Consider the following 25,468-nt stretch of genomic DNA (forward strand, 5'->3'; position numbering starts at 1 on the left):
GCCTAAGGTTGTCCTCAAATAACCTTGACTATCAAAACGTATGACCTGAAATGCCATCTCTAGCTAGTCTAGTCCTCCAAATCTAGGATGGGTCGGGTGGAAAGGGACTAGGAGAATTGGGGGTGGGGAAACACATACCAGACATTTCAGAAAAAGGAAAGCTTTATCCTAAAGGAACTTTAAAGCAAAGGATCTCTTTGGGCTCTTGATAGGATTAAGAAGGCAAACCTTGTTGTATTTACTATAAGAGAGTAGCCCCCTTTTAATTGCTGAATTCCCCAAGCTCCAAATCAGGGGAATGAGAATTCAAAGTTGCTGTATAAAGGCTTAAAAACTGAAAAACCTCAGGTACAAGTAATAAGGGGAGGACTAGGAATTGATCCAGTTCTTTGGATGATTTGAAAGGAAAAAGAAAAAAAGGTTATAGAAAATTGGGAATGCTACCACTTGTCTTTAAAAATGAGCTCTCAATTTTGAAGTGCATTCAGAAATTTTTGAGATTTTATATATTACCATTACTGGTCATAAAATCCAAATTTTATTGGGTCAAAATCTTTCATAAAATAAAATCATAATGTGCTCTATTGTATCCCCTATTAGGGTAATATTCATAGATTAAATATTTTTTTTTAGGTTTTTGCAAGGCAAATGGGGTTAAATGGCTTGCCCAAGCCACACAGCTAGGTAATTATTAAGTGTCTGAGACCAGATTTGAACCCAGGTACTCCTGACTTCAGGGCCGGTGCTTTATCCACTGTGCCACCTAGCTGCCCCTCATAGATTAATTCTTAATACCAACTCCAGTTACTGTTTGGCATCAAGAAATTTATTAATTGCGTGACCTTTGCTTTGCCTTTGTTTACTAATCTTTAAAATAGACAAAGATTGTGCCTAACATAATTCTTTGTATTAGAAATATTGTTAGAAAAGTAAATTCTTTTAGTCTTGATTCTCTCCTAGTCTTGATTCAGTTGTTAAAAGAATAATGTAAATACATTTGAAAATTATTTACTTAGAAATATAATAGATGATGGCAATAATTTTCTATAAATTTCTCATTTGTGAAAGGTGGAGTTCTAAGATTATACCAGCCCTGCTAACAGTTTAAAATGATTATGTCTGAGAAATCCTTGTCAGGCCAAACTTCAATATCTTAAAATTTCAAGATCTAGTCCCATACCCAGACTAGAGTGTGGTAATTTAATTTCAATTGAAAATAGCAATATATTTTAAGGCTTCCCACACCCATAAAATCATAGGTCTATCTAGAAATTGCAGAGGATATTTAATACATGTATCTGCCCATTATAGCACACTGCTTTAAAAGTCATGAAATTTTAGCTTCTTATTATACTATGTATCTATTTTAAGAGCAAAAACAGAATAAATTTTGCTAATTTGTGGAAAGCACAAATTTAGATTGAGTTAAGAACATGAGATACAGTTTCCCCATCCACTTTCTGGTAAATATACTCATGCAAACTGAAAATCATTGTATTGGATCTCTTTCTCTGGATTCTGTGCCTCAGTGTAAAAATTTCAAGGACTTCTATTTGAGGAAATGGAGTTAACATCCTATCACATTGAGACCAGAATCCTTAGAGCCTTTTACCTGGGCCAAAAATCCTAATTACCCTACCAGTTCTCCACCTAGAATAGCAGAGTAAGAAATTTTGACAACAGCATATTTGAGCTGACCCAACAATATGTTATGAATTTAAACTAGAAAAGACTTACATTTATATATTTCCTAGTAATTTTAATGTAAGATTCATTTGTTTTATGTGATTTCATTATAAGGAAAGATATCTTCTTATTGGGATAATTCATTAAAATTTATAACTACTCCCTGTCATTTGTTTCAGTCTAAAGGTACATGTATATATTACCTGTTCTGCTAGTTGCATCTTTAATGACATCTTTCTTTAATGAAACCAGTGCCTTTCCAGATTATAAGAATTATAAGTTTAAAAGCCACATGTGATAGAATGAATGGTTTTCTATCTAAGATAATTTAGAAACGCATTTAATTAAATTGGTGTCCCCTTACTGGTAATGACTTATATTGTGCAACTTGATAAGATCAACACTATTAGAATTTTGACCCATCGACCCATCCAGGGGCTTAAGTTGTTTTTATTGGAGTTTTTTTTTTTGTTTTGGTTTGGTTTTGTTTCTTTCATGAAGTTGCTGACTTGGTTTTCATGATATTCCTCACATAAAATCCTTTTTGAGCTCTTCCATGACCTGAGACCAATTAATATTTTATATTGCAAGCTTTGGATGTAGGTGCTTTGATTTGTTATCTTCATCTGATTGTGTGTTTTGATATTCTTTATCACATATCACTCTAGTAACTTTCTATGGTTAGATTTTTTTTCTGTTGTTTGCTCATTTGTCTATGACTTGATTTTAACTCTTTATTAAGGTAGGGCTCTGCTTCCAGGGTGAAGGACACACAATCCCAAGCTTCTAGAATTTTTTTGCAGCTGTTTTCAGAGATACTTCTAGGGACCAGTAAGTTTTCAGTTCTTCCAAGGGAGTATGATCTAAGGAGATATTTTTAGTTTTTTCCTGACCTGTGCTCTGGTCTGTGGGTAACAACAAATACTCCTTTCTGCCCTGAAATTGTGAGAATGGTCCTTGCTCCCCTGGGGAAGCAAACCCTAATGTGCCACTGCTCCTTTTCCTGCAATTGCAACTCAGAACTGTGACTGCCACCACTTCAGTGACCCCCAAGGACTGCTCATGGTCCACTGAGACCAGGTCTGAACTGTTGAGGCCTCCACATAACTGTACTCCACTCTCACCCAGGTATGGCAGACTTTTCCTGCTGACCTTCCAAGTTGTCTTTTGGCATTCTCTGGGTCGAGGGGTCTGGAAACCACTATTGCTGCCACTGACCCAGTAGCCCTGCTGCCTGTTCCTGGATTGCTAGGGCTGGTCTGCCTAGTGTTACCTTTCACTCCTCTCTCTCACCCTGGCCCTTTCTGCCAATTTTCCAAGTTGTCTTGGACTAGAAAATTGTTTCACTCCATCTTTTTTGTGGGTTCTGCCACTTAGAATTTGTTTAGAGTCATCATTTAAAGGTATTTGGAGAGATTTGGGAAAGAGCTTGGGTGAATCCCTGCCTTTAGTTCCTGTATTTATTCCTCTATCGTGACTCCACTCCTCCTGGATGTCTGTTTTATAAGAGATTTTTAGTAGCAATATCTAAGAATCTCTTCAAGTAATCTGAACCAAAGAAGCTGCTACCTTCAGGGCTTCTAGGAGTACAGGTCTGATTCTAGCATGCCCAGGAGGAGAGATTCCCAGGAAAAATCATATATCTGCATCATTTTTTTTTCAGAAACCAGACAACTAAATGAAACATCTGATCCCTAAGATATACTGATGATATGGACATTGGAAATAGATTACTAAAATAGAGATTAAACATTCACTTTTCCCTCTCATTTCTTTCCCATGCACCTGCTATCTCTATAAAGTCTACTTGTGAAAGGGGACTACTCCCAACAGATCCTATCAATGTGTCAGTCAATCTTTCTCTCTTTCTCTCACTCCTTTCATATTATTCCATCATGATAAAACTCCTATGATGCATAATTAACATGAAGTGTTTGTGCCTGGTAAGTCAGGAGAAAGGAGAGATTTGATGTCATTTGATAATTGGCTATTAGCTAATGATTCACTGAGGAAAGAGTTTTTCTCAGTGAATCAAAAGAAGGAATTAAAAAATCAAAACTAATATTGTCTTTGATTTTTGCTATATTCATTTTATGCTGAATTGATTTTTATAATTGAATTAGTATTTTCCTGAATTTACCTTACTCAGGAATGTGTTTTTCCCTCCAACTTAGTTTAAAGGTTTAGTTTGAAATGCAACACTCATGCCATTAGCCCCAGAGGGACATCTGTTTATTGTTTCTAAACCCCAACCATGTTAATCTGGTGTCATCCTCCAAAAGACAAGTTATTTGTCCTTGTCCAGTTGGGAGTGGGGTATGATCTCTCCCAAAGAGACAACAAACATGGTGATACTGATCTCTTAGCCAAAATTACAAGAGACAGATGAGTCCTTATTGTCAGGAGTGTGATTAGCTGTACCTGAATACCATTCTACTTTTCCTGTATAACCAATTACTCTCCAGCCCCACCCCCCATTCCTGTATTTCAACTGGGACTACTGGCCTTTCTGAGATAGCCAGTCTGTCTTTCTTTGTGCATCACTGTTAATAGAATGAATATGCTCAAACCATACCTCAATTTACTTCTTTGCATTTACTCACCACAGTCTGAAAAGGGTATGAAGAAACTCCTGACCTATGGAGATTGACTTTTTCCCTGGCTTCTATTTTGAAAGTTCAAGGTCAGGATATGTCTTCAGGTATCTGGCTATTGGAGGTCTCTCTTGCAATTACCCTTGGTCAGAGCACCAATTGATTTCAGTACTGTTTATGGCTTTCCAAATGTGACCTTTATCGCAGATTGCCATCTTTGAGCAAATTTACTAAAAGTTCCCTGGTATGACCTCCCTCTCAATCTCCACTGACTTCTAGAGTCTTTTAAGGCTCTAAAATAAGGTTCTAAAAATAGATGGAAGATTTTTTTCTTTGGTTCCTCTCAGCTCAATCTGAGTTCCTTTTCATATATTTACTAGTATCACAGTTAGTGAAACAACTAGGTTCCTCTAAAACTTTTAATTTCACTATACCAAGTAACTTATCTTAGAAAACTGGCCATCCTTCTACATAAAGCCAAGAGTTATATTTTCCTTCCTTAGTTCCTTTAAGTCATCCTTTTTTTGTCCTTGTTTCTTTACTAAGGAAACAATCTTATTTCTTGCCAATGATGATACTTTTTCATCTGTGATGAAGTACAAATTAGTCAATCTACAAAGACTACTGTTAAAAAAAAAAAAAACTGTTGCTCCTAAGACTATATAAGGTTGATTTACTTAACCCCAACCTACTTAAAAATAAGTGATAAGATTCCCAATCATTTATAGTCCTTAAACTAAGTGTAAAAAAGAGATACTATTTGGTCAAATGAAAGGAAGCTTGTTCATCATACCCTCTGAGTCCTGTAGACTCAGTTTGTTAGAGTTTGCTAGAACTGGGAAGTTTGATTAGTAGTGAACCAGAAAGTATTTCAGTAAAGACAGAACAGAGATGTGTCGGAGAAGAAAGATGACAAGAAGAGTCATTGGCCTTACAAGTATCTCAGAGCAGAAGACTCATTCTGAAGGATGTCCCCTCCAAAAGTCTTCTTTTTTCACAGTTCCTCCCAGTACCTTTCTAATCATAGACCTTATAATATAAACTGCTATTTCATTACCATTTCCAGTAAACTGAATTTTGCTTCAGTTAACTAGAGATGAATATAAATGTAAATTTAGGCAGAGATCCCAAACTCCACCTTAATGTTAGGAATTTTCCTAACATCATTGCTGGCTTAGAGTAGTTGTGATTGAACTCAAAATTTGTCTAAAAGAAGTTTGCAAAAGCCAAAAGGAAGGACCTTAGGAGCCAATATGTTGTCCCTGAACTTAAAATAATTCAAGTATTATTATGGGTTGTTACATAAGATTTCTCCCTTAAAGAAGAGGTCTACTTTCTCAAAGGAGTCTCACCATGGTTACATGTGTTTCTGTGTCTTCTCAGTTCCTTTGCTAAAGTTTCTAATGGCCATAAATTGTGGTCCTTGAGAGAGAAACTGATTGGGCCTCCAAATTAGTCTTTTTTAACTATACAAAAGTAGATAAAACCTAAGGTTTATAGCTTCACTGTGGTGAGTGGTGAGGGGGGATGGGGAGAGGGAGAAATGAGAGGAGAGAGAGAGAGAGAGAGAGAGAGAGAGAGAGAGAGAGAGAGAGAGAGAGAGAGAAGAAAGAGCACAATTATTTTTAACATGTGCCAGAAATAGAATTAAGTATTGGGGAATACATATAAAAGCAAGCAAGATGATTCCTTCCTTCAAGAATCTTGCATTTTAATGGATGTAGACAGCTCATAAAAGGGAGCTAAAAAGATGAAAGTGGGAATAGAAAAAAAAGATAGCATGGCAGGAGGTCGAGTCCTGAGGAAGATAAGGCCAAAGTTGGCTTATCAAAATCTAGAGGTTTGTTTTTTTTTTCTTATTAAGTACATGTAGACTATTAGGAGATAATCTAGAAGGGAAAAAAAAATCTGTGTATTCAACTTTATTGAACTACTCTGGGATGGTTTTTCTGTATAAATCTGCAATGTCTATACCCAGAAAGAGTGTATGTTTCATCTCCCCACTCTGTCTTTCAGTACCCTTCTTCTGACCAAGTAGGATTGACAGGCAGTATCTTCTAAAAGTAAAACTGATTTCCTAAACCAAGAACTATAAAATTCAGAGAGTATTTAGTAAACTAAAAGTGGAACTGAGAGATGAAAGGGACAAATTGGCTGCTTCTCCAAATTAATCTTTCTTACCATCCAAAGACAGATAAGATTTGAAGCTTCACTGGAACAACAAAATAAACTCCAAACAAATTTAAATGGTTTAACTTTTTGAGAGAAAGTTTAATCTGTCTTAACTAGCTCTGAAAACAAAATAAATCCCCAATAGAGTAATATTTTAATTCAGAAGGGAAGTCTCAAAACCTGGCATGCATCTCAGGAAAAGAATGCTTGCTAGATTGGCAAGCTTGCCAGTAAAAATATCTGAATTATCTTTTTATGTACACTTGTATGTGTTATGCTACTAGTTCAGTGAGAATGCTATAGATATTTTAGTTTAGGTGTGGTCAATTTTGGGAAGAGCAAAGTAGTACCTATTGAGTTCAATCTTGAGCAATTATGTGATTTTCTCTTTCTACTTTGAGCTAACCAATGAGAACAAAGTGAGGATGGGAATGGGAGGAATAAAAATTAAATAGAGAATGCCTCCCTCTTTTTACAAGAATTATTTCAAATAATTTTTCTGTGAGAAGGGGGAAATATTATGGCCTCAAGCAAACTACATAGTTTAAATCAGTGTTAAAGAAATGGGAACAATATTTCTCTTACTAGGTTGGTTATGTTGTAATTAAGAATTTGAATATTTGTTGTCAGTCCCAGTGAACTAAGCCCTACTAAAGAAGATTGATTTTATTTCTTTATTGATGTTTATTAAGAGGAAGAACAGCACTGAGGAATGAATAGTCACAAGTAAAACAAACTACAGAAAGATGTTTATCCATTGCTCTTTAGCTTATTCATATGATTCTCTTCAAACTAATATTTACCTAATGGAAACTTGTATTGCATTTGAAAAATTACTTTGATGCCTAAAGATATGCCTTATCAAATGTAAACTAAATGTGATTTGAAAATTTTTGAATGCTTTAAATGAAAATGTTACATCTATAACTTTAAAATTGGAGCTATAACAAGCAATAGGCTTAAATAATTTATAACCTTAGTAGAACGTAATAGTTAAATGGAATCAAGCTTCAAGAGATTTAAAAAAACCACCAAAAATGCCCATTCCGTCTCTTGCAGCTCTTCAAAAATAGATTTTTAACTTTGAGAATTACATTTACACAAACAATATATATATGCAGAGTTCTCAAAAACCCTTAAGACATTATTTTAAAAAACATCTATAAACAAAATATCTTTTATGAACAGTGAATTTTGCCATGTATATAAATATAGACAAATACACACACACACATATATATTTGAATTATTTTTCTGAGTCTTTAAGGGCAGGTGGTAGGTGATGTCAGTTTGCACATAGATACTAAAAAAAGGCCTCTTTTTAATCAGGTCAATTTAGTAATTATAAATGATGTTTTGAGAAAGCCTCTTCAATGGTAAACAGATGAAGTTTTACCTTCTTAATCCCATCAAGATAGTTCCTATAGTTATTTCCATGCTTTGAAGGTCTTTAGCATAATGATAGGGCACTCCTTTTACTGTAATGTCAAATGTCCTGAATTCCCTCCAACCCATGCTGTATTTCCTCTGCCTCAACCTGAATTGCCCCTACCTCATCCTAGGTTGCTGGGACTAAACCCTTCTTTGATTGAATGTGTCTGAGGGTGCTTCAGATCCTGCCTTCTGATGGTCAAAGCTATAAGAACCATAAGGGATCCATTTTGTGGGGTTTGGCTCTCTAGCCAGACAAGCCCCCCCACACACACACACACATACACATACACTCATACCCAGGTAATCCACAACTTAGAGAAATATCAGTAAAGATGCATCTTAGCCTAATTCTGTTGTGCTTTTTCTTAAGGCCAAAACTTCCCTAGCAATTGTCCCTGAGTGGGACAACTCTGGGTTAATGTTTCTCCCTGATTAGAACAAACTCTAGGAAGGTTAATACATATTTAACATGGCCAAAACTCAAAGAGAACTCCTCAATTTGAAGGAGTCTTTCACACTTTTCATTTTGGAAAATGATCGGTTAATATTTACACATGTATAACTTTGGTGAATTACTGATAAGAGTCTATAGAGAGAGAGAAAAAGATATCAGTATCTGCAGAAATGTGCATGCACAGAGACAAGAAACAATTTTTGTGACTTTTCCCTTGAGAACATGGATTATAACATGTGGAAATTTAATTTGAAGTTTCAATTTAATATCATTATAAAATGATACATGATTTTTGGAATTTTTATATTTAAATATGAAACTATTCACACACAATTCCTGATAGAGAAACTAAGGTAACTTCCTCTTTTCATCAATCTGGGTCAGAGTGGCAGGCTGGAGGTTATTGGTCTTTAAGAATAATGCAGCTCACAAGAACTGGGACTAATTAGAACATAAATTGTGAAGAGATTGATTATACAGTGTATGTGAGAAATTTGGTGATTAGTCATTTTGTGTACATAATATAGTTAATTATCTTTCCTGTTCAAAGTGCTTATATTTCTACCTTCAATAAATCTATTTATTATACTTTTGACACTGTGCGTAAGTATGGACAGTTGTGATAAAGATAGCTCATTTTCTATGGCCCACTGAATTAGGAGTTTATTCAGCTATAGTAGACTTACCTCATCAGAAGTATTTAAAACAAAAACTCAATTCCATAACTATTAGATTATATTTATTACCTTATTTCATTTTAAACTTATATATTAAACTGTAATATAATAAATATATTGAACTCCATTAGAATCCCATTGGGCTATCAAAATGTGAACTACAAGCTTATATTTTAACATGAACATAATCCTTCAGAAACAAATTGTCCTTTATAAGTAAGCACGGGAAGGCAGAGAAACAAGATTTTTATTTGGTTGAGGGTTTTTTTTGGGAGGGGGGGTTATTCATGGGTAACCAGAAGGTGTCACTATGCAACAGTTGCCTGAAAACACTCATTCTTTTACTCCTTCTCCCAACAAAAAGAGTGATGAGGTGATTCTTTCCAAACCACATCTTTCTCCTCCCATTAGTCTGCCCAGAGGCATAACCTTTCCTTTGGATCTCATTTTTTCCCCCACCTAGTCCCCTTCCAGTGAGAGTCTAAAGTTTTGCCTAATGGACCTCCAGTTTAAGCAGCAACACCCCATCCAGCAATTGAGCTCACCTTCTAGTTTGGGAACAAATGATTCGGTTCTCCTTGTATCTCTTTCTCTGCTAGGTTAGGGAATTTATATAAGAAAAAATGTTATTAATAAAACAGAGCCTCCATTTAGAAAAATGTTCATTTTCAGGCAGAGGTTTAGATCTCTGCCCTATTTAAATTACATATTTTTCCAATTAACCTCTGGTTTTCTTTTCTCTATTGCCTTTTATTCAATGTACAATAAATATAGAGATATGGAATCCACAGAATTCATTACTGAACATGGAATTTTATATGAAACAAAAAATAAATAGCTTAAGCAATTAGTAGGAAAAAATCTTATGCAAATACTTGTTAATAAACAGGCACAGAGAGAATTTAGGAAGAATAAAAAACCTTTTGGAACTTTACTCTGTTCTTAAAGTGGTGCTTGTATGCTTTAAGCAGAAACAGTCTGAATACTTTGTTCCTAGGTAGATGCAGAGTCCTGAAAAGTTCCCAGCTGCCATCTACTCCCTCTCTCTGCCACATCTTAGCTCTCTGCTATCTCTTCTGATCACCCATCACAATCACCCCTCTGCTGCCAACTCCTTGATTCTCTCTTACTTCTATAACAGACTCCAAGGAGACTTTCTCACCTGCTTGTCATAGACAGTCTGTTGTCAGAATTCTCAAACTCAGACTAGTCTGCCCACTCCTTCACCCACACACCCACCCTACCCAACAGCTAAAAGATAAAAGAATAGTTATCAGAGTTATGCATTTACATAATATACATAGATGATATATAAAATGTTGACCTTAACTCTATCTGTGACCAACTGGAAAGTAGCCATAATTTCACTAGAAAAAAAAAAGGCAATCTAGCTTTATGAATATGTGGAAAAGGATTTTAGACCTTGATTTGTTTCTATTTTAGGATTATTTGATTTCATTGGATTTGTGTGGTTTCTCTAATTGTACACATTTCCTTTTCTGCACAAGGTAAGAAGTATACAGCACCTATGCCACAGTTGTTTCATACAAAAAACCTCGAGATAACAAAACTAAGGAACCTAGTACATGTTGAGTTTTTAAAGAAACCATCATTATTTTTAGTTCTTACAATATTTATGTTTGTAACATCAGACTTTCATCTAGAAGTATTAACTGCCTTGGAAATCCAATCCACTCCTTATTTTTGAGTTCTACAAAAAGAGAGGATCATTGATTATAAATTAAGTTATTGATTATCAAATTTGAATGGCTGATTTTGGATTATTATTAAGCTTTGAAAATTGCATTATTAAATTATCGCTAAAATCATTATTGAATATTATTCATGTTATTGAATCTTCATTGGCACTGCATAATTATTTCATACTTATTTCCTCATATAATGTTGTGATCCCCTGACCAGCAGGGGATCCATTCAGCTCAGGAAAGAATAGAAACATGCATACGCTCAGGTAAGGAATGTCAGCAAGTCATCTGCCAGAGCCACTGAACTAAAGCCGACCCTGGGCCAGTTCACCCCTCCTTAAGGAACCTGGTGATCCCCGCCTTCCCAAGGGGTTACCATATTGATGCTGAACTTAGTGCAGACGCCCAATTAGCATAGCACACAGAGGCCCAGAACTCCTAGGCTCAAGCGATCCTCCAGCCTCAGCCTCCCAAGTAGCATGCACCACCATGCCCAGCTAGCTCAGTCGATAGAGCATGAACTCTTAATCTCAGGGTCATAGGTTCGTGCCCTATATTGGGCACAAAATGTTGTGATCCCCTGACTACCAGGGGATCCATTCAGCTCAGAAGAGAACAGAAACACACATACACTCAGGTGGGGAATGTCAGAAGGACATCTGATAGAGCTGCTGAGCTAAATCTGACCTTGGGCCTGTACCCAGTCTGGGCAAGATAGTGAGGCATGGTCTGATGTTTTCTTCTGACATCCAGACAGTTTCTCCATCTGTGGACAAACCAAAAGCAAACCCTCAACTCCAGGTTAGTAATTGATCAAGTCTTTTCCAATGTCTGTCTTTTGTATCCTTCCACATTACTCTGTGAGTACTCTTAGGGATGTTTATTATGTTATCTACAGTGATTTTCTAACCAAAGTGTTTTTCAGCCAAGGTTTTATTCTTATCATCTAAAGTCAAATAATTCATGAATATAAAGCTTTATTTAGGCATAGTCTTATATCTGCTTCCCCACAATATGACAATTATTTTTCTTATGGTACAGTTTGAATTATAAATTGGCTGCCCATTTTCCAAAGTCTCTTGACCTATCCGCTATTAATATAATGTTGAGAAAGAGGGTAAAAATAATGAAATAACATATTACCTTTACATTAACTGTGCATGAAAAGTTTTCTGGTTGCTGTAAAACATTGGTTTGGTATATTAAATACCTTCATTCCCAAAATTTCCATGTCAAACCATTATGGAAAGGAATCCTCTTCCATCTTTTTAGGAAAAGACCTCATCATGTGCCTCAAACTACCAGAAATGCTACTAAATATGGGAACTCTCCACATTGGATCCACAAGTCTGACTTAAAAGATTCTGTTCTTTCTAGGAGATGACATTAATATATTAGAGCTCATTGCTTGTTATAAAACATGTATATGTACTTTATAGTATTGGGGGGGGGGAATACAGACCCAACAGCCTCAGTCATCAAAAACATTTTTACTAATCCTAACAAATCCTTTTCTTATTTTGAGTCAGCATCTATTACATCTTTGTGAAATCTCACATTGTTTTATTTTTACAAATGTTAATTTCAATATTTGCCTTGAAATATTATTAATTATATTCTTTATGCAATATGAATATAAGGTATAGCTGGTTGCACCAAAGGAAAAGAGTTTAAAGTACTTAAAATACTTTATGTGAACATTTGGTATAAAAGATCTTTTCAATATAATATTATTATCATGTATTATGTTGTTATTGTAAAATAATCCCCAAATTTTTCTCAATCTTATGGTATGTCTCCTATTTTTCCATCAATTTTCAGAAATTATTTATAGTAACTTAATGATCATATCTATGAGTTCTTTCAATATCCCAAAATATAGGGTCAGGTGACTTGAATTTATCACAGCCAACTAGATGATTTCTTACTTATCCCTACTTATCTTGGGGACTTTATTAACTATTTTTGTTCTTTAATTTCCTCTACAAAGGTCATGCTCCTTGACAGAGAAAAAACTAGTAAAATATGAACTCAGTAGCTCTTCCTGCACTGTTTTCACTTATCATCATCTCATCCACCCCAAACAGAAATCCTATCCTTTCTTAGATCTTTCTTTTTTTCCCAATATAGCTTTAAAAAAACCACCTTATTTGTAGTTCTTAAATTACCTCGCCAGGCTCAGATCATTCTGAGCTTTAGTTCTCCTGATACTATTTTTATAGGACTATCCCACATTCTTATGATCATTCTCTTTCCCCTGCTTAGGCTCCTCTTCTGCATATTCCTCTTTAAAATCTAAGTTGGTTTGTGAATTTCTGGTGCATCCGAATATTTCTCCTCATATATTCCTTATTTTTTCCTGTTCATTAGACCTTGTGTATTCAGAATTTAATTCTCAAATAAAGCTCCTCCTGAGCAGACTTCTTGTCGAATTCTCTTGTAGTCCATTGAAATTCTATCTATTCTTCCTTTGAACTTTTAAAACTCTGCTTTCCCAAAATCTAGAGTCTATGTCTGAATTTCTTCTTCTTCTGTATCACCAACTCTAGGAAAGAATGTTACTTCCTTGAGGGTTCCTATGATTTTTTCACTAACAAGCAGAGGAACTAGTTGCTGTGGGGTAAAAATTATCATTAAAGCAAGTCAAAACATGCTAGCTGCTCTGCTTTTAGTAGAAAGAAAACTCCATCAAGTGTCCTGAACCTAACAAAATAATTGGAATTATTTTTACTTCTCTGTTACTCTGTTACTTAGATTTTAATAGTAAAATGTGGTGTGTACTCTTTCATCTATAGGAAAAGACTGATGATATTTGATCATACTGTAGACCTGAATTGATCATTTTGTTCCAGTTTTCACTGGTTTAGAACAGTATACTTTAGTAAATCTAACTTACCATGAGCATCATTGGTATTTCTAGTGATGTCACTTTACACTCATCCAATTGAAGATTTTACTCAGGGCTATCCTCAAATATACCCATGTCAGCCCACATCTATGTGCAACATTTGGAGACATTAGGAAAGTTGGGATTACTGGTACTACTTCTTGCAATGCTATCCAGAAACTATGTGGAAAGTGCAATAAACTTGGACTAGGACTACTTATCATATTTCCCCATATACAAGATGCACCCTTTTTCTTTTTTCTTTTTCTTTTTTTTCAAGGCAATGGGGTTAAGTGGCTTGCCCAAGGCCACATGGCAAGGTAATTATTAAGTGTCTGAGGTTGGATTTGAACCCAGGTACTCCTGACTTCAAGGCCGGTGCTCTATTCACTGCACCACCTAGCCGCCCCCAAGATGCACCCTTTTTCAAAAGGGTTTAAAGCAGTCTAAAAACTGGGAGTGTCTTATACAATGGTTGTATATTGTTTTACTTGTATTTCCCTGTTTTTTTGCATTTGTTGTCTTTGTGCTCATTGATTTGCATTTGTTACCAGTATATTAGATTCCATTTTGCCATGTTCTGCCCAGAAATGGCTCAGAAAAAAAATTTTCATCCTGTGCTGAATTCAAGTTCAAAGTGATCCAGTTTGCAAAAATGAATGGAAATCATGCTACTGAATGTCAGTTTGGTCCTCCTCCAACTGAGAAAACAATCTGAGATTGGCTATGGGAAGAAGAAACCCTACTGAAAATGCCATGGTAGAAGAAGGCCATGAGAGGCAAATCAGCAAAATGTCCTAATTTAGAGAGGGAATTGAAGAGATGGATTGAAGAGTAAAAGGCAATTGGAATTCCTGTGTCCACAAAGATGGTTCAGCATGAGTCAAGAAGAATTGCTGATGAAAAAAGAAGTGACTGATTTCAAAGGAGGACACAAATAGTTGTTCAGGTTCATGAAACAGAATGGACTGAGCCACACACCAGACTTGCCCAAAAGATGCCTGAAAGTTATGAGCAGAATTGCTTCAATCCTTGAATTTCATGATGAATAAAACTTGAGTTCAATAACTTTATGTAATACATTTTTTCAAATTTTGGGCCCCCAAATTAAGTGCATCTTATATATGGGAAAATATGGTAGTTTAAGTACTCACATTATCATTTAAAAGCTGTATGACCCTGGGGAAGTCATTTAACTTCTCTAAGACTGCTCCTCATCTATAAAATGGGGATAATATTCCTTGCTCTGCTTACCTCTTGGAATTATAGCAAGAAGTAAGTGAACATGTTGTTTATATAAAATTGCTTTTTACATGTAAATTATTAACCTAAGAAATTCATTCTTTTGATTGGGGAAGCAGGATAGTACAGGGAAAAAAGAATAATATATTTGAAGTTAGGAAATCTGACTTCAAGTCTTGGCTCTGCTCCCTTATTATCTGTGTGACCTTAGATAAGTTATTTAATATTTCTGGACCTCAGTTTTCTTATATGTAAAGTGAAAGGAGGGGAGTTGAACTCTTAAGATTCTAGTTCTAAATCTATAGTAATTTAGGAATTAGAATCTTCTAGAATACTTTGTTAAAATACACTGATCGTATATTATATGAAATATATGATAACACTGTCACAAATAACTAGAGTTCATTAGAGGGAGGGCTGATCTATAGTTATTATCAGCCATTAACCCTGAGTAGAAGAATTACTCATCTCTTTATTATTTGCAGTGCTTTGCACATAGGAGGTACTCAAATATGATTTTTTTAAAAAATTATATATTTAACAGGTAATATATGCAAGGTGCTGAGGATACAAGGATAGAGTTACAGTCCCTGCCTTTAAAGAACTTAATGGGGAGAAGAAAGAATGCTATTAAAATGAATGATTTTTGGTTCAGTTCAGCAAACATTCAGTAAATGGATGAGATTGTTTCTAAGAACAACTAGCTGACAGTTATATAGAAATGAAATGTGTCATAGAACAATTGATTTGGGAGTGGGAGTATGTGGAAAATTTCTGGTGAAGTCCTCTCAGGGTTAAACAGGTGTTTATGTCAAGAAAAACCTTGCATTCCAAGAGACCCAAGACATCCTGCTTTTGCAATAAGACTGTTTTGCTAACTGAGGTGCAACATCATGACCAAGAAAACTTTGTTATTATTATTTCTATTCCTAGTCAAAAATAAGGACCCAGTCACCCCACCATTGGGTGAGAGAGACATATTTTGAAAATATTATATTGCTTTCTTTGCATTTGTTGCTAGGTTAGATTTCCATGAATAGATTGTTACCCCCCCCCCAAAAAAAGCAGCTAGCCAATGGGCTGAAGAGGGAGGGGGTTAGGTAGAAGGGGGAGGATTATAAAGTTAGAAATTATAAAAACCAAACTTTTATACTTTCAGCCCAGCTCTCTATCTGCCAGTGCGCCCTCTAGGGAGAGAGAGCAATTAAACAATTTTCTTTTTGTTCAGACCAAGTCTTTGACAATTTCTTTTAGGGTAACTTTACCCCACACAGCGGGGAGAAGGGAAAGACAGAAATCCTGACCTTGCAATGCCATAGTAGGAGCCAAGGGTAGCCAGGGAGAAGCACTGGGTGCAGTGGTAAGGGAGCAAGTCATAAAACAGAAGGTCATTGAAGGGACATGTGAGGTTTCTTGGATTATTTAACTTGTTTGCCAAGGGTTGGTCTAGGATTTAGCATTTGCTTTTTGAATCTGCCTCTGTCCCTAGAGAGAGGGTGGAAGGCAGGCACACTGACAAAGACTGATTCACTTCTTTGGGAAAAAAAAGAAAGCCACAGGTTTCCCCATGACCTGATTCTAGCTAAGTGTAAACAAATGACATGACCCTATATTCAGTGGCTATTAACTCTGGGAGGAAAAGAACAGGTGTCCACCAGCACCAGAGAGCAGGATCACAGCTGCCCACCCATGCCACAGCTCCAGGGGTATATGTAATAGCAGCCTACTCACCCACTGGCAATAGGCAAAGTTAAAAAAAATAAAATAAAGCAGCTGTTGGCCAACCTGCTCATGCCAGAGGGAGTGAGGCAGCTTCTTCACAAACTGCTGGTAATAGTGGTAAAGGACAGCTGGATACTTATCTTCATTGGCAAAGGGCATAGAGAAAGAAAATACAAAGAGCAGCTGTACTGCCTGGATTTGGCACAATGATCACTTTTGATAGGCAAGAAGCCACCCTCATTAATCCAACAAAGCAGAGTCCAGACAAGGGGACACACTGTGCCTATAGTATCTCCCTCCAGGTTATTTCAGATGAAAGCCTGGGGTCCCTTTTAATGGAAGATGCTATTTCCAAAGAAAAACACAGAAACTGTATAAATGGACTGGTAGATTCACATTATATGCACCCTGTCATGAACTTCTCTGATTTTTATCAGATTGATCAGTTGTTCAGAAGTACCAAGTAGCCAGGATGAAGAAAGACCTGTCATTGTCATTCTCTCTCCTTTCAGAAGGATGAAAATCAAGAAAGTCAGCTGACATATTCTATACACACATAGAACACATGTTTTTTCCCAATATTAAATTGTTTTTTAAATTAGCGTTTAGGGATCACCAAGAAACCAAGTAAGGAATTCCCTGCTCACTAGTTGTTTTTGAAAAAATAAATTTAATGGGATAAGATACCTACTGATCCTGACCACTAGGACCCAGTAATGACATCAGGGAGAAACAGGATCTAGCTAGGGTCTAAATTCAGAAATGCAGGATGAAGTGAAGGAATATCCATCCACCAGGATGGTGGCTAAAGATTGACCTAGGGTTTCTGGTAGAACAAGACAAGTGATCCAACTTTGCTTTAAGATTCTGTGAAACTTCAACATGGCTTTCATCAGTTACCTAGAATAAAGCCACACTAACCTTGATCTCTAACCCAGTCCTCTTCTTGATGCCCTACAAAGATCTGCTTGCCATAGTATCGAAATCAGTATGAAAGGAAAACTGATGAGCTGATGGGCAAAGAGACCTCCCCTCCACTCCAATATACCTAGTCCTAAGTCACCCACATTATTTTTTGCCTCATATTATATTTTTCTTGCATTCTGATTACTGAGAAAAATCATTTAACACAGACATCCCACTTCCCTTTCTTCCCAGTTTTAAGTATGGGTGGAGAAAGCATAATCAGGCACAAAATTTCCTGTACCCATGTATTTTTTGTATCCACAACAATGATAAGGGTTTAAGAAGCACCAGGAACATCTGTTTTTCTAAGGATGGAAACTTCCTAGTTCCTGCCTGATAGCTCATTTAAGTTAGCCACTAGGTTCTTGAGACACAGATAATGAAAGTGTATAGAGGAACTAGACTGTGCTGTGTTTATTGCCATAAACAGCCACAACTTATACCAGGAGAAGACTGAGAAGGCAGGAAACCATAGGGATTGCAGGCTTATCTCTGAAATGGTTACACCCATCATAACACAACAACCAGGAAGGCAGTAAAAAATGGTTTGACCTAGTCCTTTTTTAAGATTCTCGTTTGATCCAGGTATAAGTAAGAAGAGAAATCAGAAATCAGATTGGAAGGAACTGAGAAGATAAAGAGAAGCATAGTCAAACTCTGTTTGATTCTTCTAATAACAAGCTATTCTGTGTGGGGGCTAGGCAAAGGGATAGCTGCCCCTATGTGGATGCCAGTTGCATCAGGTTAGTAGGCAGCATTGGCAGGACATAGCTACCTGCAGATACTTCACAGCAAGCAGTCACTGGGTTAGTAAAAAGACAACTTTTTTTGCTTTCACAATGACACTCCCCATTCTATCAGGGCCCTAAAAGGGGCATGAGAAGGCAAGAAGTCAATCCAGTTAATTCATGAGGAAGGCCTGATAAGCAAGTAGGAAATGATCTATGCACATAACAACTTTGCCCCCACCTTTCCTATGGTTCAAGTACTACTCCAAGTCCTTGGAGCTGTAAAGAATTTCTTTGGACCTATTGTGCTAAAACCAACTTTCTCTGGGGTAAAACCTCATTCAGTGTGAAGACAAAAAGACTATTTCTTTTATTTTCCATGATTTACTTTGCTCTATTTAGTAGCCATTGAATGGTTACTAATTAATTCCAGTAATGGGAGTAGAAATTATTTCTTCTGGGAAATCCAGCTATATTACTAAGCTGTTAAGGGATTTGTATCTTGTTGGAGGTAGGACATCCCCAGTCCTTCATTCTCACATACTCCCATCCCTGAAAATTTCATACAGTTGCACAAAAAAGGCATTGCAAAATTTAGGAATAGATAACATTTTTTTTTCATTTAATAAGAATCCTGCGGAATGTAAATGGAGTGGAAGCAGCGATCCAGGAGGAGAGTGGCATTTCAGGAAGAATTCAGCCTGGTGCTTGTATCACAAGGAGAGGTGTTGGCCATAGAAAGATAAACAATTGTAGTTAACCTCAGGAGCTGAGAGAGAGGTGAGGTCTTGGTCTATGGCTCAGCATTGTGTTTGATCAGATACCCATTAAAGGTGATGTAGGTGTCAAACTCATCACTGAAGATGGCATTCTCTCTCTCCCCCTTGAATAGCCGTACCCACACCTCATCCTGCTCCTGAAGCTCCAACATCAGGCTCTGGCTCTGCATGATGCTTCGATCGCTCACCTGAGCATATAGTATCACCACCTCAGCATCATTCTTCATGATATGGAGATAAGTTTCCTTCTGGTTCCAAGTATGCACATTGAGACTGAAGAAGTAGATGCCTGGAACGTAGCAGTAGAATTTACCTGTGAACATGTTGAAGTGGCTGTAGAGGTTGACGAATTCCATGTCGAAAATCAGTGTCTGGTAGTAATCATTACTGTGCAAAGGCTTCTTCCTTCCCACTGAGAAGGCAGCATAGTGGTTCTTACATCGATCCCCAGGAGCCCCCATTGTACCTTTCTGTCCCTTTGGTCCAGCATGGCCCCTGGCACCTATTGATCCTGTTTTACCAAATTTTCCTTGGAGGCCTCTCTCTCCTCTGTCACCCTTTTCACCTAAAAGACATATAGAAAACATATGGTATTAAATGGTCCTCTCTGTTGTCACCCCAGAATTCAGGCTTCAATCTCTCTTCCTTCATACTCAGCACCTGGCCAAGGCTTCCTAGACTAATTCATTAGCCAACCCTGAAAATTCTAACTTCTAGTTTGGATATCCCAAATTTATTTCTCATATCTTAGGCACAAGGATGATTTGATTTCCAAACAATTCATCCAAACAGCATCAACCCCAAGGAACTTTCTATTTTGATCCAGAATCAACAAATTTTATTTTTTCTTGAAAGCCCTGGCAAGTAAAAAGGGAACATATGGGTTTGTCCAAAAGCAGCAGTTTCAGTGACCAAGCCCATGGCTCACTGTAAGTGGATTAACTGCAGATGTCAGGAACTCCAGGATCCAGCCTCTTCACCACAAAATCCAGGTCACATGTGTTCCCAGTTAGATTTTGCAGTGTTGTGCAAGGTTATCTGATGCTCCCAGGATTGTGACACTCAGGTGGCATTTCAGAAAACAGGCTGGGGAGCACCAGACCTCAAAACAAAGAACAAAGAAACTTGCAGTCAAGAATGTAAGTATGGGGAGAAGAGACACAAACTGTCTCTACTTTGTTGTTCTGCTCTTTATTGTCTTGGGAATTCATCTCCTGACCCACATCTTAAAGAGGTAATCATAACCTTGCCTAGAATCTCAAAAGGAGGGAATAGTTTCTTTTCTTCTCTCCAGGCAAAGAGCCACCTTGGCCTTGTAGCCTAACCTGTCCCTTCTAATTAGAGTATTCATCTCAGCTATGGAAAGTAATTTCTTATACTCATTTTTAAAAAAGACCATTTCCCTAACCTTTTAAAATAGTGATATTGATCTGAGGCATTGGCATTGGCATTGGCATTGGCATTGGCATTGGCTGGTACATGGGGTTGCCAGAGTCACAACAGCGGAAACATTTTGAGTCAGAAGATTGCTCTTCCAGGCTGGGGTTGTTCTTTTCATGGTGATCTTCAACCCTGAAAGAAAAAGGAGTACAGAAAAGAAAATGAAACCTTCTTCAATTATTCTACTGAATAGGTTCCACAGGAATGTGAAAGGAGAATTGGATTTTGAGTCAGGGAACCTGAGATCAAATACTAATTTTGCCAGTATATAATCTTAGACAAATCATTTAATCTCTCTGGACCTTGGTTTCCTCTGCTATGAAAACAACAAGACAGTTGATGACTCTAAAGCCCCTTCTAGCTCTAAATCTATGATCCCAGCAGCTGTTCACTCTCTAAGCTTCCATGCTGAAGCAGTCCCAAGTCTTTTCCCAAAGAAGAATGAGTACAAGTATAAATTCTATGCACACCACCCTGTTTCTCCCCAATACCGATGCCCAAAATATTTGGAGGGGATCCTTAAGCCTTTGTTAACCAAACACATTCAATTCAATAAATATTCATCTAGCATCTTCTTATTATTACCATATAAGGTATGGCACTAATCTTTGTTCATTAGAAAAATATTTAATGAAAGATGCAAGGTTGAGGGGCAGCTAGGTGGCACATTGGATAGAACACCAGCCCTGGAGTCAGGAGTACCTGGGTTCAAATCCGACCTCAGACACTTGATAATTACCTAGCCGTGTGGCCTTGGGCAAGCCACTTAACCCCATTGCCTTGAAAAAAATATAAAAAAAAAGATGCAAGGTTGTTTGAGTGTTATTTACATCAAAGATGGATCAACACTTAAAGAAATCAGGTCTCATCAATCCATCAACAAGCATTTATTAAGTATCTAATATATTTCAGGTGTTCTGCTAGGTGATATAGCCACAAAGATGAAAAAGCTTTAAGGAATGATCTAGTACAATTCCCTCATTTTAAAGATGAGGTAACTGAGTCCCAGAGAGATAAGGTGACTTGCCTAAGGTCACATAGTAGGATATTTTATAACCAGGGTTTTAGACTCGAAATCTGGTACTTTTACCTCTATACCATTCTATTAACAGACAATAACCGAAATGAACACGGCCATCAATAAGTTCAAGGTTTATGATCTTGTCCAAGCACCAGCATAGATTATATCCCATCTATAACTTAAAGCTTGTCAGCTTCATCTGCATCTAGGGTCAGCCTGACTACAATTGTTAATGAATTGTTTCAATTATGTCCAACTCTTTGTTCAATTCCCATTTGAGATTTTCTTAGCAAAGACCCTGGAATAGTTTGCCATTTCCTTCTCCATTGCATTTTACAGATGAGGAAACTGAGACAAACAGGGTCAAGTGACTTGCCCAGGGCCACACAGCTGTTAACTGAGTTTGGATCTTAACTCTGGTCTAAGTGACTCCAGACCTAGTACTTTACCTACTTGCCACCAAGCTGAATAGTCTGGCTAGTTAATGTTGTTTGTCCTTCATTTTTGAAGAGCATCACAACATCAGGGATGTGTCAGGATAATGTCATGACAAGAATATGAATTGGATTTGAGTGAGGGGGATGCTATGCTAAGTCACAAACCTCACTTTCTTCTCCAGAGTCATCTGAGTCCAGTGGCCAGATATGAATCAGGATGATTGGAGATGGCCCTGGATGCAAGGCAATCAGGGTTAAGTGACTTGGTCACACAGCTAGTAAGTGCCCTATCCACTGCTCTATCTAGCCACCCTCTGGCTACAGTTACATAAGGCTTAGAGAACAAGTGACCTGCCCATTCACTGAGCAGATCACTTTCAAAGGCTCTATCTTAAATCTTGTTTTTTTCTGATTCTAAGTTTATCCATATAACACTTTGCCTCTTATTAACTAAATCTAAGTTTCATAGAGTACCTTGCATGTAGCTTATTTGTATGGAAATAATAGTCAAATATAAAATAAAATACATTCTTTGCTTGCTTTTTCATCTGTCTCATAAGAAAATTATTTGTTTAAATCATCTACAAGACCCCTCCCAGTCCTAATCTTCTATGCTCTGTAGTAATGTTTACATCTTGAAATTAGATGGACCAGAAAATCTCTAGGACCACATATAAGGCAACAGTTTCATGCTACCACCTAGTGGTGTTCTTCTGAATTGCACCGAGATATCTTGGGTCAAGGACAATTTTGCTTAGATGCTCTGGATCTCAGCTGGTCCTACACAGGCTGGGAAATAATGTTCTCATTTGTTTCAAAGTTTTAGTTTAGAGTAAAGGCTCATCCAAGTGAAGTGACCTGCCCATGGTTATCCAGTTTGTCAGATTCGTTGCATCTAGACCCACCCAGCCTAAGTCTCTTAATTCTAGATTTATTTTTCTTTTTTTTTAGACAGGAAAACTAAGTTCAGAGGTTGCCAGTATAGTTTTACTCTGCTGCATCAACCCAGCTCAGGTCCCCTTTTCTATGTCCTCAAAACAGAGCTAAGGAAGAAGTGAGCTCAGCTCTCAAGAAACTAAGAGAAACAAGGTGACAATTTCAACATGGGTTTTTCTTTAGTCATACAAGGAACTCAATGTACTTTATAAATATCATTGCAACATCCCAGATAAGTGTTGAAGTTAACACATTCAGGGAAAATGAAGATTCTAATGTTTTCTATGAAACAAACTTCTCTGCTCTTGCTGCCTCAATAGGAAGAGAGAAGTCATAAGAGAATAACAGGAGACAATGCAGTCCAATGGAAAAAAATACAAGGGTTCTAAATCTCCCTCTGTTTCCACACTACCTGTGCCAGGTTGGCAAGTTGTTCTGTGGGTTTTAATTTCTTTATAAAATGAAGAAGTTGGATCTGAACCTCTGGACCTAAATGTATGATTCCAAGATGTATTGTATATTATGATCCTTCTCTACTAGTATCGCAGAGTTTAGGACCAAAAGGGACCTTACACAGCCCCCTCTTTCTTCAGGTGAGGAAGCTAAGTCACTAAAAAGTTAAGTGACTTACCCAAAGTCACACAAATATATAGTAGAAGCAGGACTTATCTCATGTATCTTCACATTATCCTATATGTGGAAGGAGGGCAGTACTATTATTTTTTTTAATTCACTCAACAATTTATTAAGCACCTGTGCTAGAGAGGCACTGAATATATAAAGATAAATAGGACACAGATCATGCTCTCAATGAGCTCATATTCTAAGAGCAGGGAAAGATGTGCACTGGTATAGCTAATTATAATATGAGAGGAAGCATGGCATAGAAATAGAATATTTATATTGAAATCAGAAAACCCTGGGCTTAAATCTGATACAGAAAATCTGGGCAAATTACTTAACCTCGTAGTATCCCAGGCAACTCTAAAAAAAGTTATAGACATTGCTGTTCTTCAAAGGAAATTTCTGTATTGGGAGATAGCTATATGTGTCCAGACTAATAAATTATTCACTTTCAAGATAAGGAAATTGAGTCACTAACCAGAATGTTCTGAAGATTGTAATCTAGCAGAAAAGCTAGCTATGGGATCCAGGAATCCTGCCTTACTAACAGGTCAAGGCTTTAGACATAGTAAAGTTATAAGCTTGCAAAGCTGGGAGATGCAGCATCAATCTCATTAACCAGTGATTAAGGGCTCATATTCATAAAAAATAATAGGATTTAGAATAAAAAGAACTCATATAAACAATGCAGCTCAATTTATTTTATTTTACAAAGAAAGTGAGATTCCTAAAGAATAAATAACTCCCAAAGTTATAAACTATTCATTAGGAGTGTCCGAATTTGAATCCAGGTTCACTGATTCCAAATTCATTTACTCTTTACATTACACCATACCACCAGGACAAATTTCTCACATAGCCCCAATTCCTATGCCTTATACCAGTACTCCCAATGTCTCACTTTTCAGTGTGATTCGGCAATGGTGGCGGTAAGTCCTCCACCTTAACCTCTTCCTGAGTCTCTTCCTGGTCTTTCTGAGGTTGCTGCTTTTGTGATGCCCTGCCCAATGCTGGGTCACACCAGATGAGAGTCAGTAGCAGGCAGGATCCTAAAATGAATCCCAATTTGCAGGACCCAATCATTTTTCCTTGCTCTAGGATAGAAAGAGATACACAAGGAAAGTTAGAGAGTCAGAACCATAGAAGATGAAACAATACCTGAAGTGCCCACCCCTTATCTACAGTTATAGGGAAATGCCTCTGCCAGGGTTCATTTTGATCCAATAAACTATTATAATAGAGACCTGAGCCCATCTATTTGAAACTGGAGAGATGGGAGCTGACTGACTAATTGCTTAGAATAACAGTCTTTGCTCCAACACAAAAACAGAGGTCCCTCCAAAACCTTGAAGAGTAAAACAAATGGAAATTCACATTTAGAACTCCTTTAACCAATGCTCTCCCAGTTATTAAACACCCAGTTGTTTAGAGGAAGCCAGATATAACAGAACAAGCACTAGATCAGGAGCCAGATGGTCTAGATTTGAAACACTGCTCCATGAGTCACTTGTTACACAAAGAGCAAGTTACCTTAACTTTCTGAGTCATAGTTTTCTCATCTGTGAAATGGAGATAACAATTCTTGATGCACCAACTCATAGGGCTGTTGTGAATATAAAAAGTTATACTAGGAGAACCCAATCAACTGAACTGAGGTTGGACACACATGACTCTATGGACAAACATGTGCTTTGCCTTGGTGATAAAGGATATGGTTAAAAAGCTGCTCCTAGTAGTTCTTTGTGTGTCCCTGTAATTGAATGAAGATTATTGACAATTGAACTAGGAAGAATTGTCCTCACTAAGCTTTAGGAGTAATTTAAAAAAATTCTGTCTTCTGCTCTTTTTGGTTATCCCCTGGATGTCCACCTGGGAGAGGTAAGATTTCTCTCCCCTCCATATGGTATGCAATGGTGACAGCATACACATAGTAGCAAGAGTGTGGGTTCACTTATGGGACCCT

General features: G+C 37.1%; 1 protein-coding gene across 7 annotated transcripts in view; it reads right to left on the minus strand.

Moving 5' to 3' along the window:
• Positions 1-9,062: 9,062 nt before the first annotated feature.
• The window catches only part of C1QTNF1 (C1q and TNF related 1), a 78,611-nt gene continuing 62,205 nt past the window's right edge, over positions 9,063-25,468 (minus strand). For all 7 annotated transcript variants that reach the window (XM_074225019.1, XM_074225020.1, XM_074225024.1 and 4 more), the window contains 3 exons: positions 24,407-24,599; positions 20,456-20,619; positions 9,063-19,612 (listed from right to left, as the gene is read on the minus strand). In XM_074225019.1, the coding sequence (XP_074081120.1) occupies positions 19,062-19,612; positions 20,456-20,619; positions 24,407-24,588 (897 nt within the window). In that variant the 5' untranslated portion in view covers positions 24,589-24,599 and the 3' untranslated portion in view covers positions 9,063-19,061. The remainder of the gene's footprint in view (positions 19,613-20,455; positions 20,620-24,406; positions 24,600-25,468) is intronic.

Source organism: Macrotis lagotis, chromosome 2 (genome assembly GCF_037893015.1).
Source record: "Macrotis lagotis isolate mMagLag1 chromosome 2, bilby.v1.9.chrom.fasta, whole genome shotgun sequence".
Lineage (NCBI taxonomy): Eukaryota > Metazoa > Chordata > Mammalia > Peramelemorphia > Peramelidae > Macrotis > Macrotis lagotis.